General features: G+C 32.9%; 2 protein-coding genes across 6 annotated transcripts in view; one reads left to right on the top strand and one right to left on the bottom strand.

Moving 5' to 3' along the window:
• LOC111053130 (transcription factor 12) overlaps window positions 1-9,750 on the top strand; it is a 167,702-nt gene extending 157,952 nt beyond the window's left edge. For all 5 annotated transcript variants that reach the window (XM_039441352.1, XM_039441347.1, XM_039441349.1 and 2 more), the window contains 3 exons: window positions 196-341; window positions 7,521-7,663; window positions 9,014-9,750. In XM_039441352.1, the coding sequence (XP_039297286.1) occupies window positions 196-341; window positions 7,521-7,663; window positions 9,014-9,052 (328 nt within the window). In that variant the 3' untranslated portion in view covers window positions 9,053-9,750. The remainder of the gene's footprint in view (window positions 1-195; window positions 342-7,520; window positions 7,664-9,013) is intronic.
• Window positions 9,751-21,324: 11,574 nt separating this feature from the next.
• Window positions 21,325-24,838, bottom strand: part of LOC111053129 (sarcoplasmic calcium-binding protein) — a 33,249-nt gene continuing 29,735 nt past the window's right edge. Inside the window, exons 5-6 of the mRNA XM_022339973.2 lie at window positions 23,225-23,305; window positions 21,325-21,807 (exon numbers count right to left, since the gene is read on the bottom strand). Of these exons, the coding sequence (XP_022195665.1) occupies window positions 21,664-21,807; window positions 23,225-23,305 (225 nt within the window). The 3' untranslated portion in view covers window positions 21,325-21,663. The remainder of the gene's footprint in view (window positions 21,808-23,224; window positions 23,306-24,838) is intronic.

Below are 24,838 nucleotides of genomic sequence, written 5' to 3'. Positions count from 1 at the left end.
CCATTTTGAATGAAAAAGATGGTAAATATTTGAAAGGTATAAACTATGAAAATCAATGGTGGACACATCTCGGGAAAGAGAAACTTGAACGAGTCCTTCTGCTTGTGTTTGATTTCTAGATAGACTGTCGCACAAGTAGTGGTTTGACAGTATTGTAAAATGTATTTCTTTATTGTTTGAATATTTTTCTTTCAGGATCCGGATACGGGACATAAACGAGGCTCTCAAAGAGCTTGGGCGTATGTGTATGTCCCACCTGAAAACAGACAAGCCTCAAACAAAACTAGGGATATTGAACATGGCTGTGGAAGTTATAATGTCTTTAGAACAACAAGTTAGAGGTGAGTCATCAATTATGATTAATACATAAAAAGACTTAGTTCCTGTAGATTTCAGTTCATTCGCCCTATAAGGTTGGATGAATATAACCTTGAAGGTTCTGTTTAATTATATTTGAAAGGTGAAAGAGTAGTTTAGAGAGGTTAGGATTTTTCTTCTAAATGGCAATAATATAATAATTATTGAATATAATAATAATTAATTGGTATTAATATTGAAATGTTTTTATAATTTTAGATTCTTAACACAAAGAACGAAAGTTTTGAACAATCATCTGATGACAGATGGACTGAAATATAGATGAAATGAATGTCATCCTAATAAATTGTAAAATATTACCTAATAATTTGTATACTGAAATATAAGTTATGATTTTCTTAGAGAAGAGCAGCTTTGTGTCTGGATACGATTGGACTGAGTATTGGTCCAACCTTTCAAAATTTTCGCCGTTTATGGAAACTTCAATGATGGGAAGTCTAATCAATAATATTGTTCTTCAATATTCAACCTCTCTCTCCAACTCTTTGAAACACCACTTCATTCGTTACCTTCTCTCTCCAACTGATCCTCAGAATTCTTCTGTAGTACCATGTCTGAAAAGCAGAAATTCTTCTCTCTTCTTTCACAGCCATCGCCCAAGCTTCACTTCCGTAGGTTGCAATGCTCCATACATACGTTTAGAGCAACCGTTTTCTCACTTCTAGATTCAATTTTCTTGCAGCCAATACCCTCTTTTTATTATTGAAAGCATACTTTGCTTGATAATTCCTGCTAGCTACTTCTTCTTCCATCATTAGTGATCTTGCTTCCGAGATAGCTGAACTCCTTTACTTCTTATACGACTTCATTCCTCAGCCTTATTTCTGTCCTATTCTCTCTGTTTCTGCTTCAGACTAGTACTTTTTATTTTTGCGTTTATTCTCATGCTGTATTCTTTTTACATAATTTCATTTGTAATACACAATATTCTTTCCAGATCCTCTTCACTTTCTGCCATAATTGCTAGGTCATCAGAAAATCTCAGCACGTCTATTTTTTCGCCATAGATTTTGACACCCACATTCCCTTCCTCTCTCAACCTTGTCAATTGCCTTGTGAACTTGTAGATTGAATAAATGTGGGGATAAGGAGCAACCTTGTCTTACACCTTTTTGGATGGAGGCGAACTCTTCCATAGTACCACTACGAATAATTCTAATTTCTTGTGTATAAATCTTATAGATGAGCCTTCTCTCTTCGAAACTTTGCCAGTTTGATGTAAGATCAACACTGTGGGTTTTTCTTTCGCTTGTTTTTCAGTCACTTGTCTCAGAGACAGGATTGTTTCTCTTGTTCCTACTCCCCTTCTGAAGCCAAACTGGTCATCAGACAGTTGTCCCTCTATTTGTTTCTCCATCCTTCTTAGAATAATTCTAGTGATAATTTTTTATGCATGATTTACTAGACTTGAAGTGGGTATACTTACTAGACTTGAAGACTAGAAGTAAGATATTCTTGGCATGATTTTGCATTTGCTTTCTTTGGTAATGACACTATTATAGATTTCACAAAATCTTCTGGTAAATCTCCTGTCATGTATATGTTGCAAACCAAGTCATACAATGCTTCTTTTAGCTTCCCTCCTGCATTTTTCAATAGTTCACTTTGTATGTCGTCTACTTGTGGAGCCTTCCTTTCTTTCAGATAATTCAAAGCATTTTCAAATTCTTCCTTTATTATAGGTGCTCTTCTCTCCTCATTGTCAACTTCATCCTCTCTCACCATATGCAATTCTCTATTATCACCATTATACAATTCTTGTTCCCTGTTTATCCATAATGCTCATTGCTCATTGTCTGTGGTTCTAAGTATTCCCTTTCCTTTCTATATGCTATGTCCACATGACCTCTATTCAAACTGTTCTCTATGTCTTTACAGATTCCATTCAAATGCTCTTCTTTGTCTTTTCTTGCTTTCCTAATAATTTTATTTGAAAGAAACATAATTCTAAATTCGGGGCCTCTTTTACATTAGCTATTGTCGAATCTTTGAGTTCTGTCACATTCTATAATACACTCATTTCATTACATTCATTTCCTTGTATTCAATATTAATTTTGTCAACTCATTAAATGGTCTTTGCTGAAAACAATAAATTTGATGATGATGTGTAGGCATTTTATTGGTTTGGTATTTTGGTGACATTTTATCTGGTAATTGAAATGGTAATAAACATTTCATGTTTATTTTAATTTAGTTTTTGTAAATTTTATTTTCATCAGTTCGTTTCATAGTTCGTTTTGTATCTCAGAACACTATCAAAGAAGTTGAAAATTCAGATCTGTGTAACAATAATTAAATTAGTTGTGTTGTATATAGTTCTATACTTATTATCCTGGGCTCTTATTTATATTATTGTCCTGGCTCTTACAAAGAGCTATAAATAATATTTGGGAGCGGAAAATATTTGGGGCCGGTCTGTATCAATGGAGATTGTTTTTCAACAATGTGCCTTATCCGATTGAAAGAACCAATAATATTTTTTCATTCAAATGGCTTATTAGTATTCCACCTGAAACTATTGAGTTTATACATTGTAATTGCTTGATTCTATTGTAAATATAAAACAATAGTACTGTTATACATGAAATATCTATTCTTTAATTGCATGAATGGCGAGTGAATGTAGTAGCATAACCAATTTTTTCACATTTGGGGACTCCTACTTGCGAACAAATTTTTTATAATTTAGCAAGTAGTATTTTTGTTTTGACCAATTTGTAAATGATAATTTTGTATGATTGTTAACAAAATTCATTTTGTTTTTATTAAATCCTAGTTACATAAGTCCATAATCAACACAATTGTATATAATGTAAAATGTCATTATTGTTTTATGTCGAAATAAAAGTGATCTGGTTGATTGATTGGAGAATACGTACAAATCAGGAATTACGTGACCTTTACAAGAAACCTGAGTTTGTTAAAGAAATAAAATTTAGGCCATTAAGTTGGCTAGGTCACGTTGAAAGGATGAGTGACTCAAGAGCAGTGTAGAAGACCTGGAAGGACGTTCACTGGAAGTTGAAGTCAGAGGTGAAGGCCCTGAATGAACTGTTGCGCAAAGGATTAGTAGTAGTAGTAGTAGTAGTAGTAGTAGTAGTAGTAGTAGTAGTAGTTAGTTGGTATTATGAGAGCTCCTCAGATCTGCCACATTTCAAATTGTCTTGTATATAAAATTAGATGAACATAACCTGAAAGGTTCTTTTTGAATATGTTTTAAAGGTAAAAGGAAAGGTTAGGCAGGTTAGTTTTTGGCTTTTAAATTCCAATATGATAATATTATCAGAAATGTTTTGATAATAATCACAAATTACGAAAAGTTTAAATACTTGCACATTTGAAATACCAGACAATATGAAGGACACCAGGTATTTTTTTTCTCTATGGTTGATTGATTGATTGATTGATTGAGTACTTTATTTATGTAGATTACAATATATACTGGCTTATACACTTATATACAATAGCTTACAATACAGCAAAGTTATAGATGAATTTACATAATATAGACTAAGAAAATAACTATTGAACTGTATATGATATGAAAAAGCAATTTGTAATATAATAACTATAGATAATAATCATATTGTTATGCATCTACATAAATTGGCGAAGCTTTGGACATATCAATGTCAATTCTTTGGGAAGAATATTAAAAATATACTCCCCACTAACTCTCTACCAAAACGTTAATTTCGTTATTTAAACTAAGGATTTATTTATTAATGGAAATATTGTAAAAGTTTTAATCAATATGAATATTGAAGAGAAAAAAAAAACAGAAAATTGATAAAGTAAAATAATTATATAGGTAGATAAGATCAAATAATTGATTAATAAAATGAAGTAGGCTGAAAGTAGATCAGGGTTATCAAATTTCAGTAATATACAGCGGATAATTGAAATAACATGAGTTTATATATATATATATATATACAATTCGTTCTATAACATGGTTTAAAGGTTTATATTGGTGGAATGGGTGAGGGATGGTTGTCATGTGATCGTTCTAGGGCCGGACAGTTTCAGTCATTTGTTCCAAAATATGTTTTTTTAAAGTCAGGTTGAAGCTCGCTCGGCTCTCGATAGACCTGATAGAAACAGGAAGTGTATTCCATGCACGACAGGCACTGACTAAGAAGGATTTTGTGAAAATAGTAGTTCGATGATTGGGTATCCTTAAAGTACTTTCTCCGGTTCTAGTATGTGAAGCATCTATCCTCCTACCTTCAGAGACAAATTTGAAATCATCTTTAAAATAGTTCGGATTACCGTATTTCAAGATATCTCTATCAAGCTTGACTATTCGAAATAGCCTCTGATCGGGAAGCTTCAATGTTGAACTAGCAATGTGGGCTGCGGTGATATGATCATGGCGTTGGAGAGAGTAGACGAAACGTAGACAATAATTTTGGCAACGCTGTAGTTTATCATTCAGAGTGACTTGCATATCGTTAAGAACAGAATTACAATACATTAAATGTGGGAGGATGAGAGATTGAACCAATAATAATTTAATGTTCCTAGGGAGGATATCGTGCATTTTCTTCAATGCATGCATGGCTGAGAATACCTTTTTACAAGTTTTGTTCACTTGTTCTGACCAGTCAAGAGTATTATTCATAATAATGCCTAAATTTTTAACTGAGCTACAGTAAGGAATGTCATTACCGTCTACACTAATTTTGTGAATCGATTCAAGGTCAATATTGTTTATAAGATGAGAATATCCAATTATAATGGGTTGTGTTTTGATGGGATTAAGCTTAAGGCCATTTGTCTTTGTCCATTCCACTATCGAATTGATATCCTGATTCATTATTCCAACTGTTTCATTAATTTTTGTTATGGGACAGCTTAAATAGATTTGAAGGTCGTCTGCATAAGTATGGAAACTGGAGAATTTGATAATGGAAGAAAGGTCATTAGCATACAAAGTGAAGAGGAGAGGGCCTAAAATTGAACCTTGTGGTACTCCATGCATAACGTTTTTCCAAGTTGACTTTTTGTCACCGACAGATACACATTGTTTCCTACCTAATAGATAGGATTTAAACCAAACTAACGAGTTGTGACTGAAACCAAGAATAGCCAACTTATTCAGAAGGACTGTATGATCAATAGTATCGAATGCTTTAGAAAAATCAAATGGGGTGAGGATGGTGCATTTTCTTTGGTCCATAGCTAACCTTATATCATCAGTGACACGAAGCAGAGCTGTCTCAGTTGAATGGAATTTTCTAAAGCCTGATTGAAAGTTATGAAGCTTACTATTGTTGTCTAGAAATTTTACAACTTGAGCATGAATGAGTCTTTCTAGCACTTTGGACAATGCAGGTAAAATACTGATTGGTCTAAAATCCTCAACTTTATTGGGTGATGGAACTTTATTTAGAGGGCGAACCAGAGCAAACTTCCAGTTTTCAGGGAAAATGCCTTCTTCAAGTGACTTGTTGAAAATGTATGTAATGGTTGGTAAAACAGCAAATAACATCTTCTTGATAAATTTAATAGGAATTTTGTCTACACCTGTAGCATTACTATGAATACGTTGAATTGCTCTGAAAGTGTCTTCTTCTGAGATTGGATGGAAATTAAATTGATCAGTGATTGGTAAATCTAAGTTTGTAACCTGCTCTTCAAGATCATCTATATGATTAGCAATGACAACTTCGTCGCGTTGGTTAGAGTGTGAAACGAAATGGTCATTTATATTATTCAATGGTAAGTCAATTTGTGGATTCGATTTCTGTTTGCCAAGCCCGAATTCTTTTATTCCCTGCCAAAGTGATTTAGAGTCTTGTCTATTGTTTGTCATAAACGAATTCAAGTACCTAATCTTTGAGTTCCGTTATTCCTGTTTAACCCTATTTCTAAGGCTCCTATACTCTATCAAACTGTCCAAGTCAAATGTCTTTTTAAATTTTCTATGTGCTTTGTCTCTACGTCCCATCATCTTAAGTATGTCTTCAGTCATCCACGGTACTCGTCGTTTTCTATTAATCCTCCTTGTCACATAAGGTGCATGTTTGTCATACAAAGTCAAAGTCCAATTCTCGTAAGTCTTGACCATGTCATCAACTGAGGGTAATGCTTCAATTTGATGCCATGGAGTCTGAGCCACATCAGTCAGGAAGGCGGCTTCATCAAAGTTTTTGAAGTCTCTATAAGTGATAATTTTCTGTTCTGGCTTGGGTATCTTATGGGAAAGTACACAGTAGATCAAATCATGTCTAGAAATAGCTGGGACTGAGATTTGGCCTGCTTGAACAACCTCATTGGGATCACTAACAATGAGAAGGTCAATGAGTGTATCTGATTCATTAGTATGATGAGTTGGATCGAGGGGTAAAATAGTCATGTTTAGGCATTGGAAAATTGTAGTCAGTTGAAAGTAGTCAAAGTTACGATTCATCATGTTCAAGTCGGTGTTCATATCCCCCATAACTAGTATACGGTTATAACGAGGCATAAGAGAAAGCAAGGCATTTTCGAAATCTGTGAAATGACCTATTTTTGGTGGGCGATAACAGATACCAACGAGTAATTTATCATTACTAGATAATTATGTTTATGGTAGGATATAATTATGTTTTATATGTAATTGAAACTTTCCCATTTAAATTACTATACATTTATTTTTAGAAAAAGATCTTTCTGTACATACTAATTTAGTTATCTTATTTTTAATTCTTTCATTGTGTTTGCAAATGATCCGAGGAATATTCTTTTTCAATAGCTATCATCAAATAATAGAAGTGTTCTTCAAAATTGAAATTATGTTAATTTAGAACAGATAATGAGGAAACCACTGTGGCTTACGTCTGTGTTTTTGATAATAATTTTGCGTTTCGTTTAGTGTTATTGTTATCAGTTAGGAAGTAGAATCGAACTTATTTTGGGGGGAAATTCTAACGATATTAGATAGTAGAAACTACTCAACTCTGGCTGACGGCTTCGGCTACGCTAATCGAATTTGAGTTTTTTTTAATACAGTGTTGTAAGATGTCAGAGAATGAAATGTTTATCTTGTAGCCTATTGTATTGATATAATTGTACAAAAATGTAAAAATGAAATTCTCCATCTATGCCTATCTATCTTATAAAAAATATATATTGAATGTGATGTTTGTTTTTTAGAACGTAATTTAAATCCGAAGGCGGCGTGTCTGAAAAGGAGGGAAGAGGAGAAGGCAGAGGACAGTGCTGGTCCAAAACTCGGTCATCTTGCTGTCTCACAGCAACTCGCTAACCCTCTTTTCCCTGTCACTACTCTACCTCCTGTGAGTAATCTCAATCTCCAAATCAATTATTACAATTATTTCTCCAAGATGTTAATTTTTCAATGTTCTACCTCCTATTATCATACGAGGTAGATACGAGATGAATGCCTCATTCTCGTAGATAAATAAAAGCCTTTATTTCATGCATTACAAGCATTGCACGCAAGGTTGAGGCAATAGAGCCCTCTCCACCAATTTACCTACAAATAGGTTAACAACACCACTTGCTGTTTTTTGGGGGGAATTCGAGCGATATTATCAGGATATTATAATACGATGAATGCTGTACAAATTCTCTACTAGAGTTGTATTAAACTATACATGCTACTGATTGTACATTACATGTCATTTTTCCTACATATATGTTTCGAGATGCTAAACCAAACAAATACGAACTATCCAATTTAGTTAGATATAGTTGAAAGTACAAACCAATTCCACTAATATACGAGTGGGTGAAAAGTCCGACAACGGCTTAATAACCAATCGCATCTCATACAATTCATTTGATCAAGGTTTATAGAAGGAATTGTCTAGCAAAATATGACAATAGGAAGAGTAGCGTATGAACCATAGGAAGTCTGTTAAGCAATTGAATTTAAATACTCACTTTTAATAGAGTGGGTGAAAAGTCTCACATTAATATCTCATACACAAATGCTATTTGAAGGTGGGTGTGATTGGGGATCCTACTCAAATTGAAAATACTACTTTACTATGACTTTAAAAATCTGAACCGCCATATTGGATCCGCTATTTTGAATGAAATTTTATTTTTTAAATAGGAAGGTGGTCATGCAATGCATGATTTCGATACGGAATTTAAAGAAAAAATTACTAACAAGATAAGTAAAAAAACCATCATATGAACATAAACTTCTAAATAAGCATGCTTAGATTATCTATACAAATAAATACTTCATTATTCTCAATGCTAAACGAATTATAACTTATAACTTGTAATTTTAACTATTATTATGATCTATCGTGAGCTAATTTTATTTAAAGAATGGATACCATGCAATTCTTAAAAAGTGCTTCAACTCGGCTACAATTTGCGGTCTGCGGACATTTCCAACACTGAATGTAAATTTGTAACTAATACTATTAACTAATTTTATTTAGAGAATGGATACTATTGAATTCTTCAAACGTTTTTCAACTGAAGACCCACGGTCCTTTGCGGTCTGTGGGCATTTCCAACACTGAATATAAACTTGTATGTAAACTAATACCATGTTATATCATCAACTAATGTTCTTTAAATGATTATTTTTTATGTTGATTGTAATTAAAACTAGTTGAACAAAGGATAAAATTATATGGAATTTTCAATTGAATTTGTTTCAGGGAACGCAAGGTACACTGCCGCCCAATACACAGCCATAGCATCAAAACATGGTTTCAGTTCCAAGAACTTCATCCGGTGTCCCCATTGAGAAATTATAGAAGATAGTAGGTGATGACTGAACGAAGACAACTACCAAATCAATCTATTAGCAATGTCTATTGTGATCAAACGTTTTCGGAGTCAAGTCTTCTCATGACAAGAAAACAACTTCTATTTTCTACTTCTTGTTTGAAGTAACTTTTACAACTACAGTAGAGTCTCGACTGTGGTCGGATAATCGAGAATCTACTGTTCCCACACTGTACATCAACTTGTAAGATATCTGCATCAATATTTATAACTACTTATTTCTAATGCTGCAGCCAAAATGCTATAGTATTTCGATTATCAGACAGTAGAGTTTCGATTATCCGGTCCTCGATTTCCGAGTTATCAGTCAGATAACCTCCAGGGCCGTTCAGTCAGATAGTCGAGACTCTACTCGGTTGATTTCCAAAAATGGTATTATTTTTATCATGTTAATTATTCATTATTATCATCTTCATAAAATGTTTTTGATGAAACAGAAAATAACTTCCAGTCTGACGTTATGATGAATTTATTTGTATTGAATGATTCAAAGTATTATTAATATTTTCAAGAATAGTTGCAATACCCTAGATGCCATCACATTCACCAAAAAATGTCATTTATTCCATCTCGATTGTTTTCTTTATGAGTTTTTACGAGTTACGTACGGTAATTTTCGTTATACTAGTCCCGAATAGATTAATTAATAGACTGTCTGCCAGAAACTATCTACAATCATTGCTTTATAAGAGTTTGTATTAACATACCCTACAAATAACAGTCAACCCGAAACTTGACCTGTTTTCACAGTTCTTAACTTCCTATTGGTAAGCTGAATTTTCTGCGGTGAAAAATTTTAATACTTTTAAATGATAAGTCATATGTTTTTATTCATATAAACAAGTGTTCACCAACTTACTCAGTGCATATAGAAAGCTGTAGCATCTCAGTATAATTGCAGTATTATTGAATATCCTTACATCAATCATTTATAATATCACATTTTATAAAACGCATTCAACTTTTATTCTGATATTATATAGTGCTCATTGATATTATCCGTGTTTTCTAGTGTGTTTCGATTCGATTTTCATTAAAAAAATCATAATGCGCTTCACTTCATCATATTCACCTACGTTTTTTATATTTATGATATTTTTTATTTTATAAATTTAAATTGCCCTTTACATCATCACATTCACCTACAATATTTTTCATCTTTTCAACGTCACATTTTGTTAAATTATTCTTCTTACAAAATAGAAAGTCCGATATTTTGTTATCTTATCAAAGTCACATTTTGTTAAATTCTTCTTCTCGTGAAATAGGACACAACGGAAAGTCCGATATTATCAATAGTATCTGTGTATAATTCCAGTATGATCAATCCAATCTTCATACTGTTGAGAAAATTCAGTACTCACCTTCATGATATTCATCAAGATACATCGTTATATTAATTTAGTCATCTGTTGCAGCCCGTAAAACTGTTGAACAGTATGTTTATGTTGATCTCTCACATTTTATTTGTTCACAACTTATTTGTATTATTTTATAAGTTATTGTACAACTTATTGTATAAGTTAACTTATGTGTATTTATAAAACAATCGTGTGTTTTCACATGTAATTTGTTGAAAAAATTAGTAAATATTTAATTTGGGCCTCCGGCAGACTGAAGGTCTGGTGTCGTGAGTATGTAGGTCGCATCTGTTGAATTTCACGGCCTCTGTCCAAAGGAACTCAGTGATTGATAAGATCCTATCGGTATTTGAAGGTTTATATTTAATGTGATGAGATAAGGCTAGAAAATTGAGCTTCGTGTTCATTGGGAAGATTTTGCATGATATCGTAATTTTCCAATATATGAATCGATGCATTTTTCATCCAAAGTGATTCAGTACAATCTCGCTAATCCAGACTTGATGAAAGCAAACCAGTCCAAATTAATGAAAGTTATAATAATTAGAGAGGAAACCCTATTAAAATTTCAAGTGAAAAAAAGACATAATTTACTGTCTATAAATAGAGTGAAGCTTTGGAGAGTAAACAAAACCAAAATTGTATATTACATCATCTCAAGTGCCGTATTGATTATCAAAGATTCGATTAGCGAGACTGTACTATGGTGAGATTCACTTCTAACTATCAGCATTCCATTTGAATAACAAAGATGCTTCCTATTTAACCAATACTGACAATTAAAAATGAATCTCACTACTTTATATCAAAGTATTGAAATTAGTTATTTGTGCAACTAGTGCGCAAAGTACACTTTGCTGCACCGAAAGAAACGTTTATGCACGAGCCGTAGGCGAGTGCGGAATGGCTTCTTGAGTGCAGCAAAGGAACTTTGCGCACGTATTTCACATTAAATTTTTCCTACAGTTACCATTGAATATGAAAAGTGAGTAATTATGGGTAGAATGTCCTGAAATCCATCAAATGTATGTTGATTTTGTAATAACAAATTTTATTACTTTTAAAATTGATAATTCAATAAAAAATTGTTTTATTCCTAAATTTTAAAATTTTCAAACTTTTAAAATTTTTAATCTCAAACTTTTAAAAATTTTAGTTCCAAATTTTTAAATTGTTTTTTTATATTTTTAAATTTTCAATTTTTTTATTTTAATAATTCATTATTAATTTTAAATATTTATTTTGTCAAAATTATATGAATAATTCTCATTGAAGTTGAATATTCTCAGCCAAATAAAGAGACTGTTCATGGATTCGACCTCATCATCCTTGTCAATATTCTACCAGTCCAGTTCGCTCTCAACTGAGCTACTGAGCCACTCTCAGATGAATGAATGCTTGAAAGGGGGTTTATCCTAATGTCAGTGTTACCAACTTAATTTCGATTTTCCCGCACTGGTCCTCTATGTAACCTACTATTTTGCGTTGTCATGCTGCAAATTTGGAGTACGCAAAGTAATTACTTTGCGCACTAGTGCGGAAAAGTGATTCTTTGCGGCCTGCAATCAGTGCAGAAATGGCCACTTTTCAAGGTATCTGTAGGAAGTATATATTTTCACCTTTTGCTTTTTTAATGTCATGCACAATCTTATCAACTGTAATGATCTTATCACAGAATGGCCACACTAACAATTTGCAAGCGCCAGTTGACGATTAATAGTACAGTAGAGCCTCGATTATCCGAATCAAACGAGGCCTTGAGGGTCGAATAACATGACAAATATTAACCAATTAAATTTAAAATGTGTTATATCTGTAAATAATTTTCTCATGGATCAGTTTTCACGGCAAAGTGATAGAATATATTTCAAACTGCCGCCGTGTATCATTTTACTTTTTTTATACCTGGGTAAAAAATATCTGCATTGTTACTTGAGTCTTTACTGTATTGTTATTCAACAATGTCTTTCATTCATAATTTTATTTTTTATAAAAAATGTAAGATGTTGACTTTGTGTTGTTTGTGTGGTCATACTCGGATACTTTCACCTCATAACTTATCACAGCGAATGCTAATGTGCGAATTTTTATGCATATATTTGTTGCATTTCAAATCGAATTCAAAATAAAATAGTTTTCTCTTTTAACGAAATCAGTATCAAGATTTCAAAAATATCGGTCATATTTTATATCGGATATAGTTTTAAAAATAGGTGCTAGGGCCTTTGCGACCAACAAAGTGATACTACCAACAACTTAAGCGACTAAAGGTCTAAATTCACCTTTATTTAAATATTTATTCCATATACTTGGTACATTCATTTAGAATTTAAACTTATAGTATTACTAAAAATACATGAATTAGGAAAATATGAGTCTCTAGCTTTCATTCATTTTCACGGATGGCCAACGACTGTTATTCAAAATGAGATAAAATTGAGCAGCAAATGAGAATGTTCGATTGAAAGTTTAGAGTATTGTTTGGATGGAGGATAAATGGATAATTCTGGTAATTTTAATATCCTAATACAGTCGAACCTGTCTATAACGAACCTCCACTTGACGAAATCCTCTACACAACAAATTTTTACCTGGTCCCATGACATTTTGGAGTTTTGGCTGCTTATTCACCTCTAACGAATTTCGGACCCCTCATCAACAAAGTTTTCTCTTGACTTCAACATACAAAATGTAGTGTGTGTAGGAAGCAGACGATCATTTTCAAGGAATTGTTTAGTTTTAGCAGAAAGGTCAATGGACTAAAAATGATGGCAATTCAGGTAGGAAGAAGATGGGAGGTGGACAGTCAATAGAGGTTGAAATACATGTCGGAAATTGAATGCAAGTTACTCTAAATTGGATTTCAAGAACTTGTCATTTGTAGACCAGGCAGGTGAACGACCGGACTTTCTAAATCTTGCTTTTATCACACATTTCAATTCTTTCAACTGACTAAGATGATGATGGTTGTGACGAACTTGTGGAGAAGAATCCGTCAGATCAAGAAGTTCTAGAAGCTTTCAAAATTATGAGGCAAGGATTAAATCTGAAAAATAGTGTACCAGCCTTTTTATGTTAGACTGTTTGAATAGATGTGAGTCGTTTATTGAACATGATGTTTTATTCAAATGCAAAATTCAGTCGAAAATTACTCACTTTTTTTCAAATAAACCATTAAAAATAGGGAAGTTGAGTTATTATAGTATTTATAGTGAAGTTATTGACAAAATTACCGTATTTTGCGTTCAATCTAATACAGTAGTAGTGTAAAGTACAAAAAAATCTTTGGTGAAGGAAGTTGAAAAATATTGTTACCGTACTGATTATGTTCTTTGATTAAACTCTACTAATAGTACAAATCAAGCTTTCTAGAAATAAATTGGCGAGTTTACTTACCTATTACATTCTATAAATATTCAAAAAACAATTTTTTTTATTTATTTTAAACAGCATGAATTTTCAAATTTCCATATTAATATTGGTCTAATAGGTACCCTACCTACGTTCGCGATGATATGTTTTATGTACCATATTCATTTATTTACCGCCTTGATACCATATTACAAGATCCATAAGATCGTGGCAGTTTTCTTGACAGAACAACATCTAAATAACGAATACCTTTCAGCAGCGAATTTTTTCTCGGGATAATCGACTTCGTTATACAGAGGTAGTTAATAATGATTTTTTTCCCAATTCTGTACTGTGTACAATATTATTCAATTTAAAAAAAAAATTATCACTATGAATGGTTTTCATACACTGACAAGCGTGCAAACTTGTCGAAAGGACCGAATATTGTTTGCTAATTACTTCGCAGCCTATAAAAGTTATTTGCAAATGCCCTTTTTTCGAGTTATGGTTAGTTGCAAAAGACATGTCGTAAAGGCCCGGCCACCTAGGACGTCATTATCTGTTCTTAAATGTTATGAAAAGTTATTTTCATCGTAAGTAATCAGTATAGTAATTTCAGATCATGGAATCGTTTGAATTGTTATTATTGTCATCACAATCAAGATTATAACATCACATGAGTATGTGATTGGTACTTTTATACCCCTTCAATTGTATTATGTTTGATATTTAGCTATATAAATATAAGTGTGTATATTAGTTTTAAATTTGAAAATGGTTTTCTTGTCATTTGTACCGTAATCCAAGGATGTGACTTGTGCACAATGGAAAGGGGTTGTTAATGTCACATAAAGAGGCCTGATCAATTCCACTTCAGTCTATTTCATTTAAAATTATTTTGTTTGAATTGTTTGTATACTACACGCTAGTATTTTAAAAATCATATGAGCTCATTTGTTAGTTGTTTGATACGCTCCTCCAGCCCGAGCAACTGGATCATTGGATGATTGACATTTCAAAAACTCCATGTCTGTTGAATGATTGCTCGAATTTCCGTTAATACAATATACCACATGCTATTCGATCAGACTTATTTTAATGTACCTATTGCAATCATATGTGAGTCTGAATGTACTTATTGCATTCATCACTAATTATTTTTACTCATTTGAATTTTCCAATTCATATGTTGTTGATATTAGTTTGTAATTACAGTAGCACTGTTGATATCATATCACCTTCCAGATAATGTTAAATTATGAAATGCATGTCTCATTTCTATAATAATTATCGATAGAATTGATTTACCGGATGTTTTCTACTTTGTAGTTTATTGTGTGTCTCATTTTTATTGACATCTGTTTGTTTAAATACATGAATACATGCTATAGCAGTTTTCAAATAGACTCAGCCTTCTTTCGATCAGGAATGAATGCCTGATAATCCAGTGAAAAGTAAGGTTCGGTTGTTGTTATTAGAGCAAGTTACGTTGAAAGTAGTATGTAATCACAGTTTTTCAAAAAAAGTAATTTAAATTATTTTATTTGCAGTTATAATATGATGTTAATTTAGCGCCACGTAAAGGAATATTTCAGGTATTAATTTTGAATTGGATGAATTTCACGTCCCATCATCCATGTCTTTCATTGTAAACCAATTTTTTATTCTATAAATTGACCTAGCACATTTTTTACTTAAATTATTGTTGAATTCATTCGCTAAGGGTTACACTTGACTTTTATCTGTCTATTGATTTAAAACCAGTTTGATACGTTTCAGGAATTGAAGTAATAGGAAGTAATGTAAAGTTGAAGGTATTTTAATATTGCAAAGCTTGGGAAATTACAGTCAAGATATAATATGTGTATTCATATTCATTAGTTATAATCGTAAATCATTATAATTATCCAAATTGAAGGCGGCTCTTTAGGAAATATTAAACATCAAAAATACTAAAAATATTCATCCAATCATGATTTGAATATAATAAGTCACAAAACTACTCAAATTTTTCAAAATCATTCAGTACTAAAAATTACAAAGACTAAAATTCATTCTTGATTATCAATCAACTCTAAGGGCCGGTTCCCGAGCTCGGGATTCTAGACTTTAACTGGCTTTAAACTCTGGAGTCAGAAAATTGGCTTACCGAGTCAGAGCGTTAACGTAGTCGAGGACTCAAATAGACCCTGGAGTTTATAATTTCGCTTTCTGAGTGAAGGGCTTGAATTAGATTCTCGCCCCTTTCCGAGTCGAAAGTTTAGAAGGTAAAATCGTGGCTCAGAAAGTCGATTTAGACCGAGCGCTTATTTTAGTCCTGGACTCTGTACGTCCTGAACTTATAGATTCCGAGCTCGGAAACCGGCCTAAAATGTCAGAAACTGAATCCTTATTTCGACTAACCTGATTTGGAAATCATAATTACCCAAAATATCACTGGGATAACTTTGTATGAAGAATACTTGGGAATAAATCTTGAATATGTATTAAAGTTTTAAAAATGGATTGCGAGTCAATGATTACTTTATTCAGCTATAATGAAAAACTGTGTTTACATTGACATTAGGTAACTAATTTTCATGGATGTGAATATCAGCTGTTTATGAAGCAGTAGGCTCGGTAATATTTTCCCATCATGTCTATCCATTCCCTTTTCTATTATTGAATTTATTCAAAATTATATGTACACTTATTCAAAAAATATTTCATTTATTATCATATTCATTCTTTCGTTTATTTTTAACCAATCATACTTATTTGAAATATTTTGAGTGTTGATTTCATTCAATTGCATGCACTTTAACTAAGCAGGATTTCAGGACCTATTTAAAGTTGAAGAAATTTCCCATGTTGATTTTGAATTTCTCCATACAGGTTGATAAAAATTATGGAAACAGCTTGATATTCCTTCTACAATAATAATTTGACAGTAGATTTCATAGGGAAACCTATCCGAATCAAAACACAACGAAATCTGGTGTGGTGCACTCACACAACTTTCTTTGCCGTTATGAAAATTGATCAACTGACGCTAGTGTTCCCGCGCATCACAAGTCTACTTTTCTAAGATCTGAGCCAGCTGGTGACAGGACAATAGCGCTGCAGACACACGAATTCTGCTATCTCTTCATAGTGAATGATTTAATAGAATCAACAGTTGCCAACAGTTTGCAATTGAATAATCTTATTTTCTCGAATTTCGAGCTTATTTTCAATTTTAGGTGAAAATGTTACTGAACTTTAATTGTAGAGATTTTCATGCTCAATCTTTTCGACTTGAAATTTTTCGTTTAAATTGTATCTGAAGCCTGATAATTGGAAATCTAAAATCAAACTTTGCATAGATGGTGCAGTGCTCCTGAAATTTTTACAGATATGAGACTTGTGGCAGTTGATAGAGCTTATAAATGGCTTTTCTAGGTATGAAATTTGATCAAAATCGTTGGAGCCGTTTTCGATAAAATCGCGAAAAAACCCTGTTTTTGACAACATTTTAGCCGCCATCTTGAATTGCATTTGATCGAAAATGTTCGTTCGTGTCGGATCCTTATAGTGTAAGGACCTTAAGTTCCAAATTTCAAGTCATTCCGTTAATTGGGAGATGAGATATCGTGTACACAGGCGCGCACACACACACACACACACACACACACACACATACAGACCAATAACCAAAAACCACTTTTTTGGACTCAGGGGACCTTGAAACTTGAAATTAGAAATTTAGAAATCGGGGTACCTTAATTTTTTTCGAAAAGCAATACTTTCCTTACCTATGGTAATAGGGCAAGGAAAGTAAAAAACAACTTTTGCCACTTCAAAATTTTGGTCTGCCATTTGGAATCCAACTTGGAATGTTGTCTATCACATTACCACCTTCCCATTTGAAAAAATGAATAGATTCAAAATGGCGGATCCAAGATGACGGAACAAAATTTTGAAGCGACAGAAAAGTAGATTTTCAATTCAAATAGGACCCCCAAAGAAATCTGCTATCAAATTATCCTTTTTAAATAAAAATTAATCTGTTTCCATATTTTCACCAACTCTGTAGATTTGAAGACATCTTGAGGATGTGTGCAATTAGCCTATAAAATGTTGACTTGAATTAATAAATTGTAATTTGTCAGGTACTCTTGTGTAAGTAAGGAGCATGACCTGGTTATTGTTTTCTGTAGTAAAGATCTCTTAAAAAATTGCCACAAAATGTAGGTACTAGGCAACAAAAAGTACTACAGTTTTGTGATAAGAATTTTCGCTTATTTTATTTGATGCATCAAAAACTTTTGAAAAGATTGTGCCATCATACACTTATCTTAGTGTATGAACATGTGAAATAAAACTATAGAATTGCATTTTTAATATTTATCCTGTTTGAACTGATGAACGTTTTATTGCCATATTTTGTATTCTGGTAGTTATGTATACTCAACTACGTTAGTTTAAGTTTCCCTTTTTATATGTTTCGTTGTAATGTATATTTGCAACAATCCAAGTATCAATTGTTAAGCGTCTTACTTGACATTTTTATTTGTATTTCATTCTCCTTAGTATTTTGCGTTTAAGTTTTTTTTTTGAGAATCTATCACGATTATCAAGTTTGTATTCCAACTTTTATACCATCAGGTGTTATGCTAAGTTTAATACTTGTAAAAAATAAAAATGTAAAAATCAAGTTAATGTAAGTTGTTTGATAGCAGAAAAGCCCGCATACTTTCTGTTGTGGCACAGTATTAAAACGTTATCAAAATTTTATGCTGAAATAACTGAGAATTAAAACAAGAATTTATGAAATATTTTTATAAATTACCCTATAGCATATTTATAGATTGTAAAATTATTATATATAAATATGCATAGCTTGTATAAAATATAAATTTTTCATAATAAAACTGTATTGTGAATTATTTTTTGGTCATTTCATTTTTCCTTAGTAAACAATATTGCATAAAATGAAAAGTTATGTTCCATGTTATATCCTTTCTTCAATCCTCTTGGATCTGAGGCTTAAAGTAGCAAATCCAATGAAGGCATATTCTATTCCTGTTTCCTTGAACCAGGAAGAAGGATAATTTCGAACCTCTTCCTAAATCTATTTTATCTACGACCATGTTATAATGTGAACATTACAATCAATCCGATAAGAGCTTCCTTTTCGCAATGGATTTTCAAAACAAGACTTTTCATTAGATATGAATCGTAAAAGCATAGCCAACCCTTTTAATATTCATCTATCGCCATAACGCTTATACAACATAAAATTTCAATTAGTCATCGAATCTGATGAATTTATAGGTTATGTGCTCTAGTCGTGACGGCTGTAACGTTGCATATCGAGCTTCATGCTGGCAATCATTTTCTATAGGCTATAGGCCAGTAAGGAATTTGATACCCTAATGTAGCCTACTTTGTTTGAGTGGTCGTAAATAAAATAGTGTATACAACAGTTTTTTTTATAAATAATGAAAGACGCATTCATGTATATTTTGAATAAAGAGATTGATTGATTGGTTTTATATGGCCTTAAAAGCACTCTTGAGATTTTTAAGACATTAACTCTACATCTAACTAGTGCTTTAAAGACTCCTATTATAAAACTATTGTTTAAACTACTAATTTCGGCACCCCTGCCCACTATAGGTTTTTGTAGGTTTAGTTCAAGTACCTACTTCAAATTTCCACTGTTCTTTCTTTCAAGACTGAAGCATATTATTAACACCTAGAAAATTATTTGAGGTGGACCTAAGTAATTTTAGTATCCTATAGCCTAATTTCTTCAAAAAGGTTATAACTTGAAGAAACAAAACAAACGTCAGTGCTTGAATTAATACAACTTGAATTTGACATGTTTGAATTTTCTTCCTGGTGACTCTTGGAGAGTATAGGAAATCGTCATAAGTAAAACTATTGTATCGACAATATATACATGATTGATGTATATACATATATTTATTTATAAGAACGTAAAACCTAACAGGATTAACATCCTGGAGCATACTGATCCATAAATTCTTGCACACTGTATTGTACAACTTCTATTAAATATTCTCTAGGCAATCTTTTGAAGATGACCATGTTCCCAGTTTTTTAATATGATCTGGTAATTTATCTGTAATTTTCAGATAAAATGTCGGTTTTCTTCTTAACCACTTATTTTTTTATGAAACATTTTCAATAAACTGGTTTCGATTTCACAATTATCGATTTGACCGATATCTCGATAGAGATCAATGATCGTACTGTAATAATAATTGATAGAGATTGATTGGTGCAGATATCTAGCACATCATCTTCACTACAAAATAGCAGCACTGCATTGCTTGTTGAGTGGACTTCTGCTCATAGGTTAACACTCAACCCTTCAAAAACCCAAAGTATTGTCATTGGACATCCTAGGCTGTTGAACCATAAATGATACTAATATTCCTTACTGTTCCAGTGTCAAAGGCTTATTAATTGATTGCTCATTGAGCTGGCGGGAACAAGTTACTCATGTTTGTTATAGGGTTTTTGTTTTTGGAGGAATGTATCAACTTAGAAGGATAAGAAGATTTCTGCCCAGAGCTGTTCGCACTTCCCTTGTCATGTCCTTGATAATGCCATTCTTTGATTATTGCTGCATCCCTTATAACGACATAACAATGAGTTGAATGGACGGCTCCAACGCTCATTGAACTATGCAGTCAGGTTCATATTTGATGCTAGTCGTTTCTCGCGAATCACTCCATTCTTCATGGTGTTGGGTTGACTCAAATTGGATAAGCGTAGACAGTATTTTCTTCTTTGTCAAGTATATAAAATTCTGGCTATGAGGGAGGGCCCTACTTATCTAGCAGATGATTTCATCCGCCTTGTTGATGTCAATCCAGATCGCAACACGAGATCTCATTTGTATACCTTGCAGATTCCTATTCATCGCACTGCTAGATTCAATTCTTCGTTTGCGGTGACTGCTGCAAGACTTTGGAATGCTATTCCTGAACATGTCGTTTTTTTCTGTTGTGAGTGTGTGTGTGTGTTAAGAAAATTTGAGTTATTTTATTTACTTAGTATTGATAGAATTTCAGGTGTATTCTCATTTTTATTCTGTATAACAAATAGGTTCTACTCTCTGTTTCTAAAAGTTATCCACTCATCTACATATTTATTTTCTGTTCTGAATATGTTAATAATTGTTCATTTGTTTCCATTATAATGTAGTGCTAGTATGCAATGGGTCTTGCAATACCTGGCAATACATTGTCATTTGTGATAAAGAATCAATAAATAGAAAGTTAGAGAAAAGTGTCAGTGCTATTGTATTGAGGAGTATACTGTTGCCTGGTTTCAATGACATTGCAGTTTTTTGGATAATACCACACATTGAAGCAGGCTAATTGAATATTAGATCTCATTCCTAACTGAGACGAATTGGAATAAGTTTTGTCAACCATCAGTGAACAGTTAACAATTAACACACTCACACATACATGTTATAAATCTACTTTATTTATGTACTAGAATCTAGATAAACAATATGTACATCAATGCAACTTGTTGGAAAAGTCAAGAATGCTGATCACAAAGAAAGTTGAGAAATAAAATCTAATTAGTCAAGAACTATAGCTAGAGCCTATAGCTAATAGCCAGCTCGAACAGCGATATAATTTTGCTGAAATTAAAATCAAATTCAATTCTTAGTCGATAGTATGCCGGTCTATCACTTATGGCAAACTAGTAAACATAAAATAATATTAGTATCTCAATTACAGTTCAGTGAAATCCCTCTCTAAGGCACTTGACCAAATTATGAATTATGCATGGAATTAGATGAGAGGGCCCCAAAACATCTTACTTGGCTTCTTTTGATCTCTGCTTAGGAAAAATTCTTTTCCAAGCTTGACAAATTCTTCTGAGCTTAAATTCCCATCACAGTTTTCGTCTATCAAGTGAAAAGATACTACTGCATCCTGAAAAATATAAAATAAATATGAAATCAAAAAATATCACAATAAAAACAATTTAGCAAGGTTTAAGAATTAGTTTGAAAGATCTGGAGCTGTACAACAGAAATAGGTAAAAATTCGTCAATATGCTGGAAGATGCCCAGATATAAGCGTTTGGCTTGTGCGTGGGTGATATGATATTAGAAGTGATCATCAAGTAATACAGAGTGGGGCAGAGCCGATTGACGAGTTTGGAAGGGTTATAAGTAATGAACCGTTCAACTTGGAAAAAATTATTTAATGGGTTTGAAATGTAGTTTTTATTGTTAATTTATGAAAATTAATCATTTGAATGGCGGCCATCAGCAGTAATACCGGTACACTAATGTAGCGTATTTTTGAAGTTTTGAAACACATTTTGGCACACTGCGATTGGTAAGGCCTGGATCTCTTATCTGATTCGCTTCTTTAGTTTTTCCAAGGTGTGTAGGTGATGTTTGAAAACGTTATTTTTGAGGTAACCCCATAGAAAAAGATCATATATGCTTGAATCGGGTGAGTAGCGTGCCAGCCACCTCAAGTCCACCCTTAGTGAGATAAGCCGCCCTGGGAACATTTGTCTCAACTCATTCATTGAAATGCGCCCTGTGTGGACTGTAGCTTTATCCTGCTAAAACCATATTCCTCCAAAGTCATGTTTCTTAGCAAATTCTTCCAATTTGGGGCGCAGAAACGTTTGTAACATAGTCACATAGCGCTGGGAGGTGACATTGACGGTGATGTTGCCATTCTCAAAGAACTATGGCCAGCACGCTCACCCGATTTAAGCATATTATGTGATCTTTTTCTATGGGGGTTACCTCAAAAATAAAGTTTTCAAACATCGCCCACACACCTTGGAAGAACTAAAAGAGCGAATCAGAAAAGAGATCCAGGCCTTACCAATCGCAGTGTGCCAAAATACGTTTCAAAAATACGCTACATCAGTGTATTGATATAATTTTCAAAAATTAACAATAAAAACTACATTTCAAACTGAATTGAACCCATTGAAGAATTTTTTCCAAGTTGAACGGTTCATTACATTCAACCCTTCCAAACTCGTCAATCGGCTCTGCCCCACTCTGTATCTCACGTTTGGCGGAATTTGAACTCACGACTGTTCTGACAGCAGTTAATCAGACAAGGTTTATATACCATTTTCTAACTGCGCTGAATTTATCGTTCAGATGTATCAATTTTTTGTTTGAAAACATTTGAATTTGACTTCAGTAAGCCCATTTAACTCAGTGGTCGGGATTCTGAACATTCTTGGAACAGTTCATTACTGCTCAATTTTACATAACTACCTACATTTGCAAAAATACAACTGTACTAGAATCAGCAATGAGTGAGACTTCTTCAAGTTTGAATGAAAATGAGATTTTCATCTTTTACTTACCTCTGAAGATAAGCCCAAACACTGAAAAAATAATTTGAACTCTTCAATTGTTATCGATCCATCTTTGTCATTGTCAACAGCCTGTAGATGAAAAATTCAACCATGATTTACCAATGTGAATCTCTTTACATAAATTTTCACACCATACATTTTTTCTCAACAATATTAAATTGTAACAGATGATTGTCAAAAAACTGACATGATGAGATGTGTATAATTGGTATCAAAATTAGTTTGATGTATTAGTTGGAACTGTCTACAGAATTTGAATTTGTTAATGTTGAATTTCTTTGCATGAATAATATGATTGATGCATACTGTGATTTTTTATTTTGACGTGATAACGTCTTATAAATTGGTTTGCCGGGTGACACTTCAAGAAACTGCGTTACGTTCCCACGTTATGCGCTCACAATGAGTGCGAGTGAGAGCGTTCGTTTCGGTTCACGGTCGTCTGGAAAGAGCACGAATAGGAGCAGTGGCGAGCAACCAACGCAACAGCAACCGGAAGGCATTCACCTGGAGAGAGAGTGAAACGGAGCAGTCAACCTGCGCAGGCGCCGCAAGCAATCTCCTGCGACTGCGCCTGCTTAGGTGAATGTAGTAAACCTGCTTAGGTGAACCTGCTTAGGTTATGTTGTAGTAATCACAATGTTGTGGTTCAGTGCGAGATTCTTTGTATAAATTAATGTTTTAAATATAATTCTTTGTATAAATAAATGTTTTAAATTGTTACTATTATTCCATCCTTCTTCCTACTATACGAATGAATATTCACATTAAAATTATTTTACCACTCAAGTCGTTGTCACGTGAAACTTTCGCCTGTATACCGACTTTACAGGCAACCATGCAATTTTTTTCGCTATAAATTCTCTCCCTCTACTTGTCATAATACCGTACAATTTTGGAAACAAAAACACCAATAAAATACTTGATTTAAACAAAAACAAGAAATTATCATTTTCTCAACATAACCTTATAGGCATCGCCAGCAAGACCAGAAGTTTGAGTGCTGCAATGAGCATCAATATTAGAAATGTTAACTCTATAAATGAATAAAACATTCATTCAAACAATCATTCTTCAATCGATAGATCGATATTAGAGAAAATAGAAACAAAACTAGTTCATTATTAAAGATGGTAATACAAAAAACATTAATAAAAACTAAAATATACCGTACATAGAGATGACAAAAGATAAGAATATCAATCATTTATGAGGTGAGATACATTTCATCCATTCAATATTCAACTAAATTTTTTCTAATGGACGTCTTATTAATATTTTTCATTGGAAAATGTTCAGGTAGGCTACCATGATAATAAATATATTTCTTATTGAAGTTAATAGTCTTCGGCAAACAGTCAAGTCAATTCTATTTATAATACGGTTTGGTTGAGCTCGGAAGTTGCATGTTATCGTGTATGGTTTAAAGAAATTTCATTTATTGAGGCACAAAATTAATTTTCATCATATAAAGAAAGCTTCTTTATGGTTAGAACGGGGAACTCAACGAACAGTACATGTATTGGTTAACGTCTCTAGGACGGCCAAGAGCGGCTTTTATTTCGGTACATGTTTTATATGATTATGTGTACGGTTCGTCTG

Source organism: Nilaparvata lugens, chromosome X (genome assembly GCF_014356525.2).
Source record: "Nilaparvata lugens isolate BPH chromosome X, ASM1435652v1, whole genome shotgun sequence".
Classification (NCBI taxonomy): Eukaryota; Metazoa; Arthropoda; class Insecta; order Hemiptera; family Delphacidae; genus Nilaparvata; species Nilaparvata lugens.
Note: the sequence above shows the minus strand (reverse complement) of the source record. Positions and strands in the feature narration are given on the sequence as shown.